This window comes from Rhododendron vialii, chromosome 2a (genome assembly GCF_030253575.1).
Source record: "Rhododendron vialii isolate Sample 1 chromosome 2a, ASM3025357v1".
Classification (NCBI taxonomy): domain Eukaryota; kingdom Viridiplantae; phylum Streptophyta; class Magnoliopsida; order Ericales; family Ericaceae; genus Rhododendron; species Rhododendron vialii.
This window is the reverse complement of record NC_080558.1, coordinates 45,024,212-45,046,521: the sequence shown is the minus strand read 5'-3', so window position 1 is coordinate 45,046,521 and position 22,310 is coordinate 45,024,212. Positions and strand designations below refer to the sequence as shown.

At 38.0% G+C, this 22,310-nt stretch overlaps 1 protein-coding gene across 1 annotated transcript; it reads left to right on the top strand.

Moving 5' to 3' along the window:
• The first annotated feature begins 16,010 nt into the window (after positions 1 to 16,010).
• On the top strand, positions 16,011 to 22,121 carry LOC131314823 (uncharacterized). Its single transcript, XM_058343687.1, has 3 exons — positions 16,011 to 17,192; positions 20,494 to 21,036; positions 21,678 to 22,121. The coding sequence occupies exons 1-3, from the start codon at positions 16,227 to 16,229 to the stop codon at positions 21,783 to 21,785; spliced, it is 1,617 nt and encodes a 538-aa protein (XP_058199670.1). The 5' UTR covers positions 16,011 to 16,226; the 3' UTR covers positions 21,786 to 22,121.
• Positions 22,122 to 22,310: the final 189 nt, after the last annotated feature.

Here is a 22,310-nt window from a genome sequence, read left to right as displayed (position 1 = left end):
TTATTTTTCTCTTCCAAAGTTGTTTCCAGAGAGGCAATATTAACCTAACATGGAATCATGCATAATTACTGTATGGTTTGATGTATTAAAATGCAGTTTCTTCTAATTTCGTACAGATTGTTAATTTTAAAAGTTATGAATACGTACTGAATCAGAAGTCAGGCATATATATATAGTCCCCACATGAGTTAAGCTTTTGCAGCATTTGATGGAGAAAACTATGATGCCTAAGGGACCCTTGAAAGACATGAAAAATGAGAACACTGCAAAGCTCATCAGTGGATAGGATACAGCTGAAGTTGATCTGGTCATGAACAGTAGATTGTGTCCCAGCCAATGGAAAAAATTTTCAATGACGGGTGGGTACCACACATGGTGCTCGCTTAGCGCATTTGAGCCATCCATTGCGTTTTTGGACGGCTCGGATTTGAAAAGAAAAAAAGAAGAGAGAAAGTGTTGGGATGAGAAGAGAAGAGAGGGTTTCAATCCGAACCGTCCAAAAATATATCGGATGGTACGAATATGCTGAGCAAGTACCACATGGGATATACCCATGGCCGGCACCTGCAAAAAAATTCTAGGTTTCTCTTACGCAAGAGAAACGGTTTTCAGGATATTCATTGAAGATGATGATCAGTTTCTGTTCCTTCAATTCATCTAGTTTTGATAGTTGGGTGTCCAAAAAAACTGCATGCAACTCGACTAATTTGGAAGATGCTTACGTGCAGTTCGACTAATTTTGAAGTTCTGATCGAATACAAGGACAGCTAGACAAACCTGTCTCCGATGATGTTTTACTGATTTGAACCAACGAGCTTGGAAAATCAGCTTTTGTTGAGAATTCAAGCTGACAATGCCACCTCAGGCCTCGGGATGGCACTTGCTTTTATTGGAAAGTACTGAAGAAGAACATTAATAACCTTTTACAGTAATTTCTTTGTGCTGATACATATGAGGATGTCTTGTGCTCGTGCCTCATTCATCAAGCCAATGGATACTGATAAGTTAGAGTGGATAAGGGAAGAGCGTAGTAGCGTAATTCTTCAAAATGCTATGCGTTTGGACTGTATTCGCACTGATTTTAGTGGCTTAAGGTATGTTCAGAGAAGACGTTTTCACGTTCGCACTCACATACTCGCACATGAATTACGTGACTTATGAGAAGAAAAGCGATAACTAGGAATGGCAAGCCTTATGCATACGATGTTTGATTTACCTAATATTATATATCGGGGCGGTTCTGCGGACAACTAATTAAACACCTAAAAAAACCCCAAATCTCAATCTCATAGTTTCCGATCAAATTTTTATGATCCGAACTGTTCAACATGTGCAAAATATGATTTTAAGGGTGCCCGCGAGAAATTAGCAAAATGTATAACCGGGAAGTGCTTGTTTTGAGTAATTTTAAATTAACCGTTCATCAAATCTGAGCTAAAAACTGCTCAGATCAAGCTCTTTCTAGTCTTTTTTTTTTTGCTGATTTCTCGCGGGTATCCTTAAAATTACATTCGGATCACATTGAGCTGCTCGGATCATTAAAATTTGATCGAAAACTATGAGGTATTTTTTTAGGTGTCTAATTAGTTAACCCCGAAACCGCCCCGATTATATATTCTTTAAAAAATAATGTATGTCGTCTATTTTTATTGTAGCTTTGATCAAAGGGTGTTGTTATTGTCAAAATAATTTTTGTTTGTGCCAAAATTGTAAGTACAAGGCTTTTATGCACTATTATTCTTACACAAGCAAAAACAGTTTTAGCATTATGTGATGTTATGTTGGCGTTTGAGCTATGAAATATATGTTTCGTTGCACTCTTTGCTGATCAAAAAGTGTCTTTTATTTGTTGAATCATTTGTTTTGTCCAAACAAAATACTATCACATACTTACGACACATAAAAATAGTTCATGACGATTAATTTTATTCCCAAAATAACCCTTCTTAATGGTCATGTGAGGCGCACACGACAATTTCCTGTCAAAACCTCGTAAGAACGTAAACTTGTATTCATGTCCTAAAGTTTTCTACTCTCGCTTCTCGATCTATCTATCCCTCTCTATTGATCATTACCCAAAAATCTCCATCAAAACTTAAAACAAAACTCTGTGTCGTATCGTTTGTTCGTCTGCATACATGCTTAGACACCACTCAGGAATATCAAATCATCCCGATACCATTTGAGTAAGTGGGGAATGACTCTGGCTGAATTTATTAGCGACAAAGTGCATGATTGATGAATAAGACAGCATAATTATAATGGCTGTTCTTGACTATTGCAGTTATATTTTAAATTAGTTGATTTGCATCCATTTATCTCAGTGGGTGGAAACTGAAATTTTCTAGTGGACATTTTTGAGAAGGTGGCCAACGCCACGTACCGCAACAACATATTATTTGCTTTCTGGGGTCTCCTTTTATTCGGTTTCTGTTCAATTATCCAATAATTTTTTTTGGGTTAATTAATGCAGAGTGTTTTTTGGGTTAATTAATGCAGAGTGTCTCGGGTCAGTTTGCGCGCACCTCGAAATAATTCTTACAACTTATCTCACAGCCGTTTCACACCCTTACGTGATAGCCATAAGAATTGTTGATAATGAGAATCGAACCTGAGACCGTAGAATAGAACAAATACCTAAGTTTCACTAATCACAGGCCAAGATTATTTGGCCAACCCATCCTTTATCGCTTTAACTACTGTTTTCTTCTTGTTTCTACTGTTCCCACCAATTAAAAAAATGCCCCTTTACCATTTTTTTTATTCGAATTCTTCTTGTTTCTACTGTTCCCACCAATAAAAAAAATGCTCCTTTACCAATTTTTTATTCGAATTAAATAGAATAATCGGTGTCCCTACGATATTTCTAGATCCCTCAAATGGACATTAAAGAAAATAATTCGAGAGGTAGGTCATAAGCGTCTCCGCCATAAAATCGAGAGAACAGAGAAAAGAAATAGTTGCAGCTAAAAGAGATTTATTAAAGAATCCATTTTGATTAACTTTCCTTGTTGCCTTTTCCTTAATGACTTTCCTGGACATGGGTAACTACCCTCTCCATCCCATTTTTATGATTCAGTATTTCATTTTGGGATGAATCTTAATAATTATCTATTGGAGAGAGTAAGTGCGTAAAAGTTAATAAATTTTTCATCTTGTCCTTTTAAGTAGATTTTTTTTTTGAAAAGTTAGTGGAAAAAAATGATGATGGTATTTCCATAAAGGGTGATGATGGAAATTAGAATGTTTGCGGTGTAATGACGATGCCTCTACAAAATTTGGATTTACGAAGTTAGACGCTTAAAGTGGACGGAGGGAGTACGTGATTGCTATCATTTAAGAACCTTTGCAAAAATATAAGCAAAACTAGTGATTTGGGTCATTAAAGACAGATGGGCTTGGGCCCATATGTATAGTCAATCATATGGGTCACCTAAGTTGGGCCTCCCTAACAATGAAGTCAATAATTCTATAAATAAATAAAAAAGAGAGCGGGGGCATAGGGACGGGGGGCGGGGGATTGACGGTCCATGACGTGTTTTGATAATTAATATCCGTCAAAGACATATTAAGAATATTTGTTAATGCTGAAAATGTCCTTGGCGGGTATTAATTATCAAAACACGTCATTTGCCGTTATTTTCCCAAAAAAAAAAAAAAAAAGTCTACAAATACAACTACGGAGTCATTCGAGGCATGTGACCCATGTGCATCAAACCACTCGAGACACAATTGTTTCAAGAGTTGTGTTTATAGACTTTGAGTTTGCATAAAACTAAAGTAGGGCCAGAGACTAGAGTTTATAGTTGGATAAGAGGGTGTTTGGAAGCTAATTATTTGGGGAGCAAAGTGAACCGTAATAAATGGGACCGGCTATATGCATATTCAAAAACAAAATGATGTAAAGACAAATCAACTTTCAAAAAGTAAAATTACTGATATTCAACATGATAAGATTGTCGATTTATGCATCACTATATTACTCAAAGATCACTCTTCTTGCATATTTAGCAGTAAAAAAGTAATACTATTTATGATCATAAGAATACTCTTCTCCATCACCTCCTTCCAAATGGATACAGCTAATCCATTCAAACGCTCATATGGCATGGTTGAGCAAAGATAAGATTTGATCAACTCCAATTTGAAAAAGTTTCTTTCTCTTGGTGCAGGTTGTTTTAGATGAAGGGAGGGAGGGAGGGAGGGAGTTGGGGAGGCATGCCAGCTAAATTTATTGACCTCCATTTATATGGATTTCTTGGAAAAGAAAAAGGTTTGGATTTTTTAATTTTTTTTTTCTTTGACAAAGAAGGGGATGGATTTGAATCCCTTTGGCAGGATTTGACCAAATATTAAAAATATAAACACATTCCACACGTGGTTTTTATATCATTGAATTTGGCAATTTGCAGTGGTTTTGGGAAATTTCAACTAGCTTTTCTTCTTTTGGAACCAGAACCAATGGTGAGTTTTAGAGTGGATATGACCGTTGGTGAATGCAAGGGGTCACATAATACAAGTCATGAATTTCTTCAAGATTAGCTGAGATACGCAAAAGTTGGCGAGCAGACGGGTTATCAAAATAAAAGTCATGATTTCTCTCTCATAATAAGCATATAAAATGAGTACGGCTATACAAACACACACAAAAATTGCGAAATTATTTTTCGGTTCAGCTGTCTCTATTCTTTATTCTAATTAGTTCCGTTAAAGTACATATATAAGATTTAGTACAGCATGTTATATCCGCAATTGCGAGTAGTTTGCGAGATTTGTAACTATAGTAGAATTTCGGTCAAAAAAATTTACTTTTTAGATTCCTCTTGTCGTGAGGATGCAATAATCCCCAAAAAAAATGACAATAAGCCAAGTGATACGAAAAAAATTTGAATAAAGACAAAAAATAAGCCACTGTGACTTATTTGTCCGAACGGGCCAGTCACTTCGTAAGATCGAACTGGCTTATTCATTTGGCAACACCACAAAAATACCAAGACCAGAAGCCAGTCCGAAGTGGATTTATCTGCTTTTTCAACGATTACTATAAACTAGTAAACCAAATCATCTTTGAATTCAAATCATCTACTTCCACATCCAGGCAATTATAAGCTGGCATGCCTCCCAACCCCCACCACCAATGACAGAAAAGAAGAAAAGTTTGAATATTCCTTCACTCTGTCCAGATCTATCCTTCCCTATTCGTGCCATTCCAATGAGCCACTGGTTTTGCTATATATACTCCTGAAAATTGGCTCATACCCATGTCAACTTCACTGATAAAATCCACTTTTCACATAGAGATTGAGCACAAAGTAAAAAAGTTCAGATATCAACATTCTTTCGCTACAACAATACCGAAAGAGAAAGGTGATCTTTTACTTGTGTTTATCACCATGAACAACACTCCGATCAACGGGGCTGCTGCTTCGGCAGCTGGTGAAAGCTACAGAAGCAGAAGGCCTCTGCCAAAGAGAGGGCAGATAAAGTCAAGGATGGCAGCAAATGCTTTCCATTCCATTGTTACTGTACTCTCCAGAGCCCATTCACATCACCATCACGGGCAGAAGGGGCCCTTTCATTTGTAGAATTAACATAATTTGTATGCTCAAGTTCAGAATTTTTTGTAAACATGTTACGAAGTTCAATGCTTATTTAAGTTTGGCACTATGTACTTGTGCTTGATCTGTGATAATGTTTTTTATGAAGTTACTTCTTCTAACTGTTTCCATGAATTTCAACCCTATTGCTGTGACTTACTGAGCTTTTATATAGCAGGCAAATCACACATTTTCCCTTTTTTTCATTCGTCTCAAGAAAATTTTATACCAAGTGGCAAGAGCGCAAGACTCTCTCGCTTTCACCAAAATCTGCAATGGTATAGGCTCATTTCCCTCCACTTTTTGTATACGATTTGATTATCGGGCTTGCACCACCAGGCCGGAATAGAACTTGTTATCTCATTGAGCACTTATTTATATTATTCGATGAGGATGAGGTGTTAGAGAAATGAACTAGCTAGGACTTCTTGGAAGGCTCTAGGTGTACAGGTTGTTCAGGTACGCTTTGTAGTGTAAATGACTCCTACTGTCCTTCAGTATTCTGTTGGCTTTTGGAATCCATAGTGGGGATCAAGCTAGGCCTGGTTATATAATGCAGCAGCATCCAGTTTACATCATATGAACCAAGATGGCTTGGCAACACAGCCATTTGATATTTCCAATTTAATGAGATCTCCCTGAAAACAAGGTTAAGCCATTCCGAGAATTAGGCGTGTACATTCAGGATGGAGGAGTAAATATTCTTGCGAATCGGAGAAGCACCACTAGCTACGTTGTGCTATAGAGCTCTCCAGCGTCACATGCATGTTATTGTGGAGTCCATATACTTTAGTCGCGAATTCCACAAAAACATGTGGTGCTAGAGCATGGTGTTGGCCACCACACGGCGGTGCCCAAAGAGCAGCAATAATTTTTCCATATATGGGGCTTTCTCACCGAAACCAGCACGGTTAAATCTAGCTGTCAAATTTGACGAGAACAAATTGGTAAATCTTACCAGTCAATAACCCCAAGATTTTGCTTGTGTGGTCAAGACATGAGACTTAGGAGTTTGCTCTCTCATAAGTCTCCAGTTCGACCAATCAGTATCCAATCCCCCACACAATATCCCAAGTCCTAATGAAGCCATATACCAAAAACCAAAACTACAACAACAAAAAAAAGAACAAAACCCAGAAAACCAGTCCCTGAAATCCACAGGAGAAGTGGACCTTTACTACACCTTTTTAAAAGTCAGCGCTGAACTACCCAATCATCTTCTTCTTTTTTCAACAATCACTCAACCAAATCATCTTCCATAGCCAGGCAATTATAAGCTGGCATGCCTCCCAACCTCCACCACCAATGATAGAAAAGAAAGACCGTTTGAATACTTCTTCACTCTGCCCAGATCTATCCTTCCCCATTCGTGCCATTGCAATGAGCCTCTGGTTTGCTATATATACTCCTGAAATTGGCCCAAACCCATATCAACTTCAGTAATAAATCCACTTTCTACTAGTACACAAAGAAAGGCCAGATATAAATCTTTTTTCAAACCAACTCCTCTGAAATACCTGAAAGAGAAGGTGATTTTTGCCTAAGTCGCCAACATGAACAAAGAAGATCAGTGCTGTTGCTGCTGCAGCCGTTCAAGAAGTTTCGGGAGCAGAAGGCCTTTGCCAAAGAGAGGCCAGATAAAGTCGAGGAAGGCAGCAAATGCTTTCCATTCGATTGTTGCTGCGTTCTTGAGAGCTCCTCCACATTACCCACAGTCCAGTGGGGAAGGCCATCACAAGGACACCAAAGACATCAGAAATCATTAGTTCATATAAATAAATAAATAAAACATTTTTCCTGGTTTCAATATAAATTGATTTTATTCTTCCTAAGTGTTAGTTGTATAGGTTTATTGCTTAAGCTATTTCAAACCCTCCTTTCTTCTTGTCATTAGCTCTCCCCGGACTCTTCATTAACCCCCTCCTTGGCCTTGGTCTCCTCATTCTTCTCGTTTTTCACACATTCAATGAGGGGGTGCTTCTGATGTTATTTGATGACATCAGAAGCACCTTATTGAATGTGTGGAAAAAAGAGAAGAATGAGGAGGCCAAGGCCCCAAGGAGGGAGCTAATGAGGAGTCCAGGGGAAGCTAATGATAGGAAAAGCGAGGGGGTGGCAGGGGATGCAAGTTTCTCTCCCGTGTGCATCCCCATCTTGCATATGGAGATTCAAAACATCTCACATAGACTAAAACAGAATGTAAAGGAGAAGCATAATACAAGCAATCCATTTTTATTGATGTTCTTCTTCCTTATGTCTCCTCTCTTTCTCAAAATCAAGTCATCATGTTGTCCTTGAGGTCCACCACAAGAAAGAAATTAATGATTACGGGGGTAACACAACCTACGTACAAAGGTTCTTTTATTTCTCCGAACATTTCACTTTGGTCCTCCTGATTAGTCGGTCCGTTGTGTCAGATACCGAGTTGTCAATTATTGAAACAAAAACATTTCAATTTCGATAGACGGGTTTCACAACAGAAATCAGGAGCTAGCATCTGTTATGAAAATGGATTACAACGCTTGAACAGAGGACTAGCAAGCCAATACCACGAAAAAGTGAGCACTTCATATTCACTTGCCGGATTTCACTTCCAAAACAACTGAAGAGGTGGCATAAATATAAGTTCCAATGATATGATATGAAGGTCCTGAAATATAACTGATATGATTCATATATAGCTTCATCGAGGAAGCTTTATAAAGTGTTGGTCGCGGGCCAGTATTCTACCCACGTGGGTCAAACCGTGGCGTTTGGGCCCTGCTACGTTTTAGTATAAGAAAATAAAGTTGCGCATTTACCACTATTTGCGGGTTTTGATAAGATGGTATGCGTTTGATCCTAATATAAAGGTTTTTCTCGTCTCACAATTCTAGTCTCACAAGGGAATGCTATTGAATTTTCGCGACTTATATACACTTGACAGAAGTTTTACCAAATGAATAATGAAAGCAAAGCATTTACATACCAGGAAAGAGAGTTTTTTTTTTTTTTTTTCTTTGGTAACCGAGGAACAACTCTACAGTCGAGCCATTATTGGATTCGACTGCGCAATTCAAACCTTGGGAGAGAGTAGCACAGCAACCCACCGCCATGGCCCCCCACTTAAATCATAGTTTGTCTCCAGGGAGAATCGAACCCTAGTCAGGGTTATGGGCTTGGACCGAGGCTATTTAAGGGTTTTTTCTTAAAACTTTCATTTAGGCGGGTAAAATTGACCTTTCAGCGTAATTATTATTTTAATTACTTGAAAATGAAAGGTAGTTTCTAGCTACATGAATAGCATGAAAGTGGTGTTTTTTAATGTGTGTGGAATATATGAATTTACACCCCTAAGCATCTCTATATGCCCTTGCTCAAATTTGGGTAAACAATTGAGTGCCCCCAAACCCTACCGCACGATGCCCGGGACCTCCTTTGCCCCACATATTGAAGTAGTGTTTATAAACTGTCTTTGGCTGCATTACAATGTGTGGTGGATAATGGCCTAGGGTGGTGCCCCCACGGCTACTAAATAATTTTTCTGTGTTTTTCTTAACTAAAAGAGGCCGAGCGGCTTTGTTCATTTCGGAGTCTCAAAATTTTATGGATACGTTTTTTAATAAATTTTCTCTGTATCTACTCATTACTCTCAAAAACCTTTCTTAAAATCCAAACCGAACAGAGCCGAGAGGTGTTTTAAATGTGGGTCCCTAAACATCACGGCCGTTGACGAGGTGTGCTCAATATTGGTCCCTTTTTTTTTTTGAACAGCATGCTCAATATTGGTCCCTAAACATCTAAAGCAATTGGGCCTCCATTAATGTAGCAAATGCTCTTAAAAGCCGTCCTTGCTCTAGCAACCCAAGACCTTTGAAATCTGGAAAGCCTGATATAAAAAGTCCCATTGGGCCGTTGCACCTTTTCCCTTAGTTTGGATGTAATAACAAAGACTTGAGGGGCCAGAAAAGAGCCAAAAACTCGAGCTCGGCTCGTTTAGTAAATGAGCTGAGCCGAGCTCGCGAGCTGCTTAGTTCATTTACAGCCCCACCCGTAAACGGTTACAATCTTTGGGTTTAGGGCCAGGCTAAACAGCTGGAACCCAAGTAATTTGGTTCATTTATTACCTCTATCCATAGGCTATCATTTGTCCTAAATCAAGCATATCGTATATCCAATCTATCTATTGGTTTGATGCTGAGAAAAGAATTACCAGCTTATTGAATTTGCTTGTAAAAACAGACTACCACCGGTCTACCACATGGGCTAATTAGTCAATTCAATGTCCTTTTGTCTTGTGGTTTTGATTCCTATTAAAGAATGCAGTGTGTGTAGGCCTATTATTACTCTGAGACAATGGCATAAATGCTAATTAACCCTAGCTAGCTACTGCTTCAAACAGATATGCTAGAGTTATGACCATTAATTTGAGTTCAAAAACAGGCCTACCAGTCCCAAACCAAATCTTCACAACACTACTCATTTTTGCCAACTTCTTTTTAAAGTCACAGTTTGATAAGTAGTAGTAATAAAAGTTCGAGGAATTTCAGAAGAAATAGAGTAAATAATTAGAGGAAAATAAGCATGTTGGCCTCCTCGTCTTTCTGTCTTTGAATTTGGTAATTGTAAGAAGGATCTCCCAAATATAGTAACCAGGTCGTGTTTTTGGCAATGAAAAAGTAGGGGTCAAGCACCTCTCCATACCTCTTTGTGGAGCTTACGTTTATCGCCTATCCTCTTTTATCTTTCCGAACTACCCCTTTTGATCTCCATTCACATTCAGGACTCACATAAGCATTTGAACTTTTTTTTTTTTTTTAATAATCGAATATCTGGGCCAGCTTGTGCACATATCGAGCCATCGACTACCTTTAAGATCCTGAAGTTAACGACCGGGCAAACTCTCCTGTGACCCAAGATTTGGGATGTTTGGCTCCGCGTGATCATTTGAACCTGCGACTTCATGGAGAATAAGCACCTATTGGGGTTTATAAGCATTTGAACTGTTAATTTGTAAATCTCCTAAAATAGAATATTGTTATAAGAAAATTAAATTGATCGGACATAGATAAGTCTATAAACAACTCCGGTGCTTTTTATAAAATACACTTAAGGTTAGAATTACAATCATCCCGACACAATTACAATCTTCTTCTACTTCTTTTTTTTTAATCAGAAGACACAATTACAATCCAATCAAGCAAAGTTTTCACAGAGACATTTATCTCAACATTTTCTCTGTAGAATCATGATATGGTTGGTTCCAATTATCGACATGGGGTCAGGACTCAAAAGAAAGTTCGCTGAGTAGGGAGGATACAAGTATAGAAAGGTGAGCTAGACGTTGGTATTGACTATTGAGTACAAATTTGTTCATCCTCGCCTCTGATTAGGGTGTGTTAAAATAAAATAAAAATATCTTCAGTGAGGGTAACCTTGCCCATATTTATTGGGATATATGGCAAATTTTGCTTCACAGTCGATCATTTTTTAAGAAATAATTTGTTAGCAGATGACACACAAATTTAACTTAATTGATTATCGATAGTGACTTGGACCAAAAATCCAATTATTGGGTCTATATTTGAATAGAGCAGAATTTGAGTTTTTGGATAACTACTTATCGATATTCAATCGAGCTGAATTGTTACCTCCTACTCAATTATATTCCAACAAAATTAACGATTCTTACCATTGAAACAAGACCCGCAATATATCTCGCCAAATGTGAATATATAGGGGGTTATATCCTCACGAGGGTGAACAAAATTGTTCTCGGTTGATACTATAATAGGGCTTATACATTAGATACTCCGTTTGCTTCCAAAACTAGCTAGGTTTGATTCAAAAGCAATTTAACTGCCTGATCCTACACCAAAACAATAATGTGATTCGATGGTCCAACAAAATGAAACATTCTTACAATTATTCTTGCTTATAGTAATGATTATATGCTACAATTAATGCTTTGGGTCAAGAAAAGCCAACCTTGTGCATAATTAATTAACTAGACGATTCAGTACCTATAGGAGTATCTGTTTAATTTAAGTTAAGTAGCTGTATCGAACCCAACGGGTTTGGCTAAGTGAGATGTGTTAGTCCTTTACGAAGCCACTTGTTCGAATTCTATGGAGAACAAACATTTCAAATCTTCAGGCCACGGTTTGTCCGATCGTTAACTTCAGAGTCCGAAATTTGTCGAGGTGCGTGCAATATGCTCTAGACATCCGGTTATAAAAAAAAAAAAATGAGTAACCGTATCAATTGGTTACATCTTTCTAAATTTAGGATAAGATAAAGTAATGAGAAACCCAAGATTCCATTTGTTCGACATTTACAAGAATTTTGGGGTGAAGGGTCTGTTTGGTATTTCAAAAGAAAACACCTTTTTGATATCGGTGCAAACCTCTCTACCTCACATGCAACGAACCGTGGTCTTTTAGAAGTTGAAAAATTCACGGGTACCAACTACCAAGCTGATTTTTAATTTTTTATATAGGGCTTTTAGGTGAGGTTACCAAAATACCCATAAAGATTAATAGTATTGAAAGTAATAAGCACATGGGCCGAGCTGGTTTGTACTCTCTTCGTTCCAAATTTTTGGTCATCTACAGTTTTACATGTAATTTTCAATAATCTATATCTCTTAATATATATATATATATATATAGTTTAAATACACAATATAGATCTTATTTGAAAGATTTTAATTATTTTTATAAAATAATATTTTCAAAAACATAAAAAAAAATAATATATATTATGAGATATAAATAATTAAAAATTACACGTAAAACGACAGAGGACCAAAAGAATTGAAACAGAAGGAGTCCTCCATAGTCCATAGATTTTAGGACTCCTATGTGAAGTTACCAAACCTCCCTTAAAAGATTAGTTGTCAAAATGATTAGCACATGTTGCAAATTAATGATGATTGGACTTTTAACGGTGTCAAAATGATTTAGTTAATCACTGTTTGATAAAACGTGCGTATGCATATAATATATGAAGTGACAATTAGAGACGAACTGATTCTGTTTTATTTGCAATTCGTTGACTACAATCTGACCATTGCAGGGAGTTTAAAGGAGGCTTCGGGTTGGTGTTGTGCAGTAAGGTGCACAACACAGAGCTACGCACTTCTGAGCCGTCAGATTGTGTATCCGATGACTCGAATCTCATCTCGGCAACTAACAATCGAGAGTCGTTTATGGTAAAAATGAGATCCGAACCGTCGGATGTATGATCCAATTTGTTTAGAGGGCAACGCTCACGGTGGGGGGCTGGGGGCTTGGAAGCAGCAGCAACTCCGAAACATAAACGTGGTTGTTACGGCAAGTGGTGATGATTAACTCATGTACCCTTTTAATGATGATGGATATAGTGAAAATTGGTGTAAGCCGTTAATGCACCAAATTACACTCACGTAAATTTTCGGGTCTCGTGTTCTTTGTTTCTTAATTATGGTTAAGCCAATGATAAACAGAGGATGAATATTATTGAGGATGCAACTCCAACCCATCTCTCACTCTTTCTCTATTTTGGAGACTCGGGCTCTCTATTTTGGAGACTCAGGCTCTGTTCTATAAATTTTTTTAAAAAATAAGCAGCTTATTTCATATTTTTAAATTAAAAAATAATGTAAATAAAAAATATATTTTTAATTTTTTTTTGCACCGTATTAAAGATCTTGATGAGATCTATTAAATAAGATCCAAATTGATAGGAAAATTATTTGCGTAAACTCATTATTTTTGAGCTTGAAATTGTCTTTTTAAAAAATAAGTACTTATTTTACGTTCTGGAACGAGGCCTCAAATAAATATATTCTATTCAAAAAGTAATTTTGGAGAATCAACAACTCCAACTCAATTCTCTATTTTTCACCTCCAAATAACTTCCCCCAATTCTTCCTCCTTTTATGGTTTGGTATTGTTCTTTTTCCTCTTTTCATTTATGCCTTTTTTTTTTTCTCATTTCAACTCATAGTTCAAACAAGTGCAATGATAGGATAATGTAAATGAGAAAAAAATAATTATGAGTTCAAATGGTTTGAATTTACATTTGATGTTATTTCAATAATAATAGTTTAAAGTAATATTATTATCTTTTCAATAATACCAATTTTATAGAAATAGGATGTGTGATATAAAAGTTATATGCAATTGACGAAATACTAGCAAAAAAGTAAATAAGATACAGTTAGTTGGTAATAGAATAAAGGGGAGAAATAGAGATGAGTCTCTATTTAGGAAGAGTCCCTTCAAATATGGAGAATAAGAATTGATCGAGTCTCTATTTTGAAAACCGGATTTTTCAAAATGGAGTTTTTGTAGTCAAATGGAGATGGGTCGGAGATGTGCTTAGTTGCTTCTTCCGAAGCTAACTTGGGAGCAAAGCTTGACAATTTGTTCACATCCTAAAACTGTCAAAAGTGAGATGAATACTGCTACAAATAGTACTATTGCTTAGAGACAGAGTATAGAAGAATAATGAAGAATATCTTTGAGTTTTGGTTTACATAATTAATTACTCGTACAAAAGTGTATTTCTACAAAGTTGCCACGTACCTTTATGTGTCAGCAGACGTTTTTGGGTGGTTCGGCTCGGAACCGAATTGCTCGCTACAGTGTCATTTTCTCCCGCCGCACCGGTCAGTGAGTGTTGTTCAAGTCTGTCGGTTTTATCGTGCTTTGGATGGGTTTAGACGGTTCATATCAGAAAACCGTCCAAATCAAACCCAATTCGCCAAAGTTCTTATATTAGGATCCATACGTATTCAACCGTACCAAATCTCAAGTACCTTCACAGGTGGTTTGAGCTGTTCAGTTGGCCAACTGAGCACCCCTAATAATGAACAATACTGAGATAAAAAGTCATAGATTTTATTTTTTGATCAAATAAAAGTCACATTCATTAGCCGTGTGACGCTAGATCTAGATCCATTATGACCCTCTTCCAAAATGCTCCTAAGAACGTGTCAAAAATTTTAGTGTCGGTGTCGTTTTGTTAGGCTTATTTTCAACTTCAAAATCGTTTAAATTTAAATCCATAATTTAGAATATCAATCATGTTAAAAAAAATAATAGATACTTAATCAATAGAAATCACAACATATTTACTTTGAGATAAATGAGTTTCGATCAATATCGGGTTCCCCCCCCCCCCAACAAACTAGGCCTATAATTGAATTATTCAATAATTAGTTACCAGTTATCACGATTTTTGATTTATTTATTAAAAAAATTCAATAGTTCGAGCATACTACGTTCATTTTCATAATGGTAGTTCATTACATAAAGTCATCTTATTCCTTGTATTGTAAAATAAAATAATTTCCCTGATAAAAATTTTAATTTCTTCACATCAAATTAAAGATTTCACTCATTTTTTCAAATTAATGTTAATTTTTTTAAAAAAATCATACATAATCTTTTCATTTTATTATAACTCGACTATTAAACTATTATTACTCTCTCAGTCTTTAAATAAATGTCCAGCCCGCAAATCTAAATTTTTGAAATAGTGTATTTTTATAGTTAAAAAATTCAAACTCTTTTTTACAACTTGAAAGAACTTATTAATATCTATTGATTTGTGGAAAAAAAAATATTTTTCAATGGAAAAATGCATCTTCTCATAAGCCTAGGTTGGTGGATATTTAGGGGCCGTTTGGCTAAATAAGCCAAGTGGCTTATTTTTTTGTTCTTATTCCAATTTTTTTCGCATTGGTTAGTTTTTAGTCAATTTTTTTTTTGGGATTATTACTTCGTCATGACGAAAGAAATCTAAAAAGTAAAAAATTATGATCGAAACCTAATTTTTTTGAATAAAAACAAAAATAAGCCAATAAGTCAATTTTTTCGTCTTTATTTAAAAAAAATTGGATTTCGATAGTAATTTTTTACTTTTTAGATTCCTCTTGTCATGAAGAAATAATAATCCCTAAAAAATTAACAAAAAACTAACAATTGCAACAAAAAAAAATTGAATAAAAACAAAAAAATAAGCAAATGGCTTATTTATAAATTGGCCTTTATAAATAAATTTGGATGTGTATCAGTATCCTTATGGAACTTGGCCTGTATTCATTTTGGGGTCTCAAAATTTGGGCATAATTTCAAATAAATTTTTTCTATTTATTTATCTCATTATTTTAAAAAATCTTTCTCAAAACTCAAACCAAATAGAGTCTTGGACGGTGTAGTGCCTCAAAAGCGCTGCACTTTGTAGTGCTGCATCTCACCATCCAAAAATATTTTGAATGATCCAAATTTAAAAAAAAAATGCCGGATCCGAAATTGTTTAAAAAAAATATAAATCATTAATTATCAAAAACAGATGAGGACCAAGAGACTCCATTAAAATAATAAAGACTCCATTAAAATAATGCATGTACACTGAGACGTGTATGGAGACAAAGAATTTCGATATATAATAGGAGTACTTCTCCCCCCTGCCTTTGCTCTTTTCCAGAGCAAGAGTGTCAGCAATGCTCAACACTCTTCCCCTGTCTCCCACACTCTTAACACTCTTCCCCTCTCATCCCTCTCCAATAATCAGAAAACCCATCTCTTCGTTTCGATCTGGTTCTTAGATTACTAGAAGAAAGCAACCAAATCATAAAAACCCATTGTTAGATTTCAGGATATGAAAGTGAAGGATTCGGAGAAGCTGGGGTGGGGCCAGGTCCACCGCACCCCCTCGGCCGCGGCCGCCATTGCTGCCGCCGCCGCGGCGCAGCAGAATCGGTCCCTGCCCAAGTTCATGGTCTGGCTCACCCTCTTCGTCTCCGTCACCTACGCCGTCTACACCATCCACCTCCTCTCCTACTCCTCCTCCGCCGCCTCCCGCCACCGCTGCTCCTCCGCCGACGACGGTGATCCCCTCTCCGCCTTCCGCCGCCATACCCGCCTCTCCTTACCCCAATCTCATAATTTCCCGTCGGACACGGCCCGACCCGAATTCGAGAAACCGGGGCGAACCCGGTCCGAATTGCAGAGGACGGAGCTGAGGCACATCGTGTTTGGCATTGCGGCGTCGGCCAAGCTGTGGGAGCAGAGGAAGAACTACATAAAGCTGTGGTGGGAGCCGAACCGGACCCGCGGCGTCGCCTGGCTGGACAAGCCGGTCGAAACCCGGCGGGGCGAACCCCTGCCCGTAATCAAAACCTCCTCGAACACCTCCCGGTTCGCGTACACGAACCGGCAGGGGCACCGGTCAGCGATCCGGATCTCCCGGATCGTCTCGGAGACGTTCCGGCTGGGTCTGGACAGAGACCGGGAGGGGGAGGAGATCCGGTGGTTCGTGATGGGGGACGACGACACCGTCTTCGTGACGGAGAATCTCGTGAGGGTCTTGAGGAAGTACGACTGGAAGGGGTACTGGTACGTCGGAAGCCTGTCGGAGAGCCACCTGCAGAACATTTATTTCTCGTACAGCATGGCGTTCGGAGGCGGCGGGTTCGCGATCAGCTACCCGCTGGCGAAGGCGATCGAGGGGATGCAGGACAAGTGCGTGCAGAGGTATCCGGGGCTGTTCGCCTCCGACGACCGGATGCAGGCTTGCATGGCGGAGCTCGGCGTTCCGCTCACTAAAGAAGTCGGCTTCCACCAGGTTTGTGTTTTTTGGGGGTTTTTTTTTGAGTTTTCGTTTTACTTTTTGCGGTTTTTGCGTGTGCGGGAGTTTTTCGGAGTGAAAAACGTTTGGACAGCTCGACCAAAAGGATGGGCTGGGCTTGATTGAATCAGCGTAGCGACATGTTCAAAGGGTAACCACCCGACTTGGAATGTTTTGGCTAAATAAATAAATTGAATTTGTTGATTTCGTGTCAAATTTTTATGAATTATTTTTTTATCAAAGAATGAAAAAAAGAAAAAAATTGTGATCAAAACTTAAATTTTTTGAATAAAGGCTAAACAGCCAAAAAACCAAAATTTTCCGCTTCATTCCAAAAAAATTGAGTATGAATCACAATTTTTTGCTTTTTCAAAGGCAAACAAATAATTTACAAGAAATAATGTAATTTTTCTTTAAAATAAAAAGAGAAAAATAAGCCGATTGTCTTATTTAGGTAAAAACACCCCTTACAATGTTCCAACTTAAGCCCGGTATGACAGCTCAAGTATGACTAGTGTTAAGTGATTACCCAAGCTATTCGAGGTTGAACTCGTTTTCGTTGGTTAAAAGCTCTTTTCAGATTGACTTTGTCTTTTCAAAAATTTTAATGTCGTAAAAGATAAGTATATTTGTTCTTGTAGTGGGTAAACTCTCCCACTCGAAGCCCAGCTCACACAAGGTCTGCTGTTTGCTGCTGCTGCTGCTTCTTCTTCTTCTTTTTTTTTTTGGCTTGGTTCTTTTTTTTTTTTTTTTTTTTTCTTGTGATTTATTTTTCCTTTTTATTGGCCGACAGTGCCTATTCTGGCATTGTAGGGTACTAGGGTGTGATTTATTTTTCCTTTATTTTTTCTTTTGGAATTACTTTTGCATTGAATTTCTTCTGAAAGCTCCCACGTTGCGTCCCCCCCTGTCACACCACACCAGTTAAATGTCCCCTACAAAAAAAAAACTTAATCCTCTTAAATTACTTTTCAAATTTGATTATTTTCAGAACTCAGAACAGTAACTAGCTTTGCATTGAATTTGTAGTGTACATTTATGATTCCATGCCCCGTTCCTTTCACCCATGTCCAAGTGTCCAACGATATGTAAATATCCATAATGATAGGTAGGTCACGTAAGCCGAAAAGTTAACCCGAAAATGTCTCTAAAAGAGAAATCAATGGTTCAAATTTACTTTAATATGTACCGAATTTCTCTTTTCGAAACATTTTCAGGTAACTTTTCGGACTACTAAGCATTGCTTGCCGATATATCGGCTGCGGCCCCTACATGAGGGGAGAACCGAGGGTTTTTCGGTCCTCTGCCACCTTTGCACACAACATATACATTTATAAACTTGAGAATATAAATTTGGTTTTAGTTTTAGTTTTGATAATTTATTGGCCCCTAGGACGGTATGTACTATGTAGTTAATTTCAACGAGGGGATGAACTTCATGCCCCACCGAATAATTTTTCCTTGGGCGATACATTCAATGGCAGTAGTTAATTGTCTGACTGGAGGAAAAGTTCAGTAGACCGTGACATGGGTCTATTTTCCATGAAAATTTTAGTCGGTGCTTCTAAATTATCTGTCCCTTTCTAAAGGCCCTACTAGCAAAAGGCGAGAAACAAGTCCACATCTCAATGGCGTCCTAGTGGCTCGTAGGTGAAGAATTGGGACCCACTAGGGTTGGACCTCTGTTTTCCCCTTGCCATTGTAGATCATTAATTCTACCCACGCAGATCATGGTGTGGGGGTCCATTGCGAGTCTCACACAAACGAGCTGAGCCGTTTGTTAAACGTAAAACATATTGTTGAGAGTCCTTGCAAAAAAATCAGCTCAATCCGATACCTGTAGGTGCTCGATCCAATCATCTAACCTTTTATTGATTTAGCTGATTTTTCGCAAGGGACTCTCGAAAATATGTTTTACATTTAATGAACGGTTCGAATCATTTGTGTGGTACTCTTAGTTGACCCCACACACAGATCTGTGTGGGTAGCAACATTAATTGTTGATACACTCTCTATTCACGAGTAGTTTTTCAGTGGTGTTCGGGTATCATCACGTGGTGTCCCAATACTTTCACCCACAAAAAAATTATTACGTGGTGATCCTCGGGGCCTTTTCCACAAATGTGGCGGAAAAAGGCCCCCGGAGCTCCATGAGCACTGAATAATCACTCCTCGTACCCGGTCCCACACAAACGATAGGGCCCACAAAGGAGTTGGGCACCGCCACACACCACCAAATAATTTTTCCTCCGTTCACAGGGTAGGTGTGACCTGGTATCATTGCCGGTGTTTTGTTTTTTGTCTCTTGGTATAATGATTGATGTTGAATGGTTACTTTTCCTTCTGTAAATTTGGACTCCGATGAGTATTAGGTGCCAGCTATGAATCATTGGTAGATTACTACCGTAAATCTTAAAATCATTGCCTTTCGCCACCATATTCGTATTCATAACGTATCGGTACTTTCTGTGGTACTTCTATATGCGTATTGGGTCCGTATACAAAACACTTATCAATGGTTTTCAGTAGTTTTTGTCGTATCTCGGACGTAACCCCAGATCAATAGCCAAGCCAGACCCCATCAAAAATGGTATCTTATTTTACGAAGAAATGAAGCTAACATCATAAGACCTTTTTCTAATCTTCGCATGCTTCACATGCTTGTAGAATTAAGATCTTGGCATTAAAGTAAATCGTTGCTTGTATCATAAGCTTTGCATTTAATTGTGACACTAAAGTAAATCGAAGCTTGTATCTTAAGTTTTGCATTTAATTGTGATTTCTTGTTGGATTATGAAATATATTATCTTTTATTTAATGAATGATTATTTTCTGGATATTTGGGTTGGATACGTTTTCAAGGGTAGGTATGGGTCCAAGAAAGAATCCTGAAGGTGTATCTGTATTGTGCTTTCTATAACATTTTCCGATAATGTTGTCATGACCAATTTCGAATTGCACTTGAAATCAATCAGATTAAATAAAAAAAAATTCGACTTTGATCCATTAGAAAGGCTAGAAATCTTTCTTTTTTACCTAATGTTAGCTTATTTTTCTTCATATATCATGTAATCAAATCAAGGGTCTAAAAGGGCAGGGGTGTCGCATTCAGACACATTTAACATCCTCACCTTAAAGTTTCCGCCACGGATGTTTACGTGCGCTTGGAAGATTTCATGCAACTTAGCTATTTTCAATTTCAAGATTTCACAATGATGTGAACATGGTTCCTAAATGTTTGTTAGCTCTGGTATGAATTCTCTAATAGTGACTCTTTTTGTTTGTGAATGCAACGCAGTATGACGTTTATGGGAACCTATTTGGGCTGCTTGCAGCTCACCCGGTGGCACCGTTGGTGTCAATGCACCACCTGGACGTGGTCGAGCCTATTTTCCCTAACGTGACACGGTTAGAAGCCCTACAACGACTCAAAATTCCGATGGAGCTCGACTCAGCCGGTCTCATGCAACAATCAATTTGCTACGATAGTGCAAAGAAGTGGACCGTCTCCGTGTCGTGGGGCTTTGCAGTCCAAGTGTTCCGCGGCATCTTATCCCCTAGGGAAATAGAGATGCCCTCAAGGACATTCTTGAATTGGTATAGGAGAGCTGATTACACGGCGTATGCTTTCAACACGCGTCCTGTCAGCCGGAATGTTTGTCAGAAGCCCTTTGTCTTCTATTTGTCGAAGGCGAGATTGGATTCTTTGACGAATCACACGGTGAGCGAGTACTTAAGACATCGAGTGCCTCATCCACCGTGCAGATGGAAGATGCCTGATCCGGATGATCTTGCGAGAGTTGAAGTTTTCAAAAAACCGGACCCTAACTTATGGGATAGGGTAAGCAACATCTCTCTAGTTCGTTAATCTTTAAGTTGTCATATTATTGCAGTCTATGTTACAATACACGAAGTACCTAGCTAAGACACTGGACATTCACGCAAGGCTGTGTCATGTCTCTAACATTTTAGTTGGACATTTAACGATTTTTTTTTTTTAATAAAACTACCCTCAAACTCTCATATGATGCATGACTTAGTTCATGACACCCCTGTAAATACAATTTGCCTCGGGAAACAAAATATTTTCTAAGGAACTATGAATATATTGTGGTGCTGAGAATTAGATGCATCCGGCTATTAGACATATACCAGAGCCATGTAACACATACGCATTCATGGAACATTCATAGTACTATCCATCCATATCCAAGTCCATGTTCCATATATGCAGTCACGATTTCGCGGAACATTTATATCACCATCCGACATTCTTAACAAACCAGAATACAATTAGAAAGCCAGGAGCACTGTGACTCTTTGAGTGCGGCATTAGAATCAAAAGAAAATGTTTTTGGAGTTGGGTCCATCCAGCCCACCAGCTTGCATCATGTTGGTGGGCATTTTCTTTACAGTTTTGTTCAATACAAAGTGGCTAATCATGTGGGTTTGATTGGTTTTCCGTTGATTGTTTAATGGCAGTCTCCGCGGAGAAACTGTTGCAGAGTCCTCAGCTCAAAGGGAAGAAACATGGTGGTGGATGTGGGTGTATGTAGGGAAGGTGAGATCAGCGAAGTATTGTCGTCATAACCAATGTATGGGAGCTTTTTTCATCTTCACGGTTCATTTTTATTTATTTTGATTGTTGGCTCCGTTTATATATCTGTTAATTCAAGCCTTGAAATCCCCTTCCCGTGTTGTTATCGGGTTCACAATCAATCATCAAGAAAACAAACGATTAATGCACAAAGTTGTTCACTCTTCACACTTGCAAGATTGCAGTTTTAGTACTTGCTGAATCTAGTAATGTGTAATCACAATTGAGATGCGCATGTCATTTCTTGGGATTCAGAATGTACCCTTTATCTGTATTTACTGGGTTGAAGAGTGATTGCTTGAATATAGTTGTTTCCAGTGTTGTCAAAATCCTGAAATTGAAGATACATATCTTCCGATTTAGGATACGCAAACGATGCGATACGTTTCTTTCTATTTGGTGCATTTAAATGCAAAAACAATACATATTGCTAAATGTATCTTATGTTTGAGTAAATAACCTTGCAATACCACATGATCCATGTTGGGATAGGCGGTAATTTGTCTTATTAGAAAATA

What these genes read in the sequence shown, in the direction of transcription:
- LOC131314823 (XM_058343687.1), top strand. Translation starts at nt 16,227, where the DNA reads ATGAAAGTGAAGGATTCGGAGAAGCTGGGGTGGGGCCAGGTCCACCGC. An exon ending in AAGAAGTCGGCTTCCACCAG is followed by an intron (nt 17,193 to 20,493) that starts GTTTGTGTTTTT and finishes AATGCAACGCAG; the next exon opens with TATGACGTTTATGGGAACCT. An exon ending in ACCCTAACTTATGGGATAGG is followed by an intron (nt 21,037 to 21,677) that starts GTAAGCAACATC and finishes GTTTAATGGCAG; the next exon opens with TCTCCGCGGAGAAACTGTTG.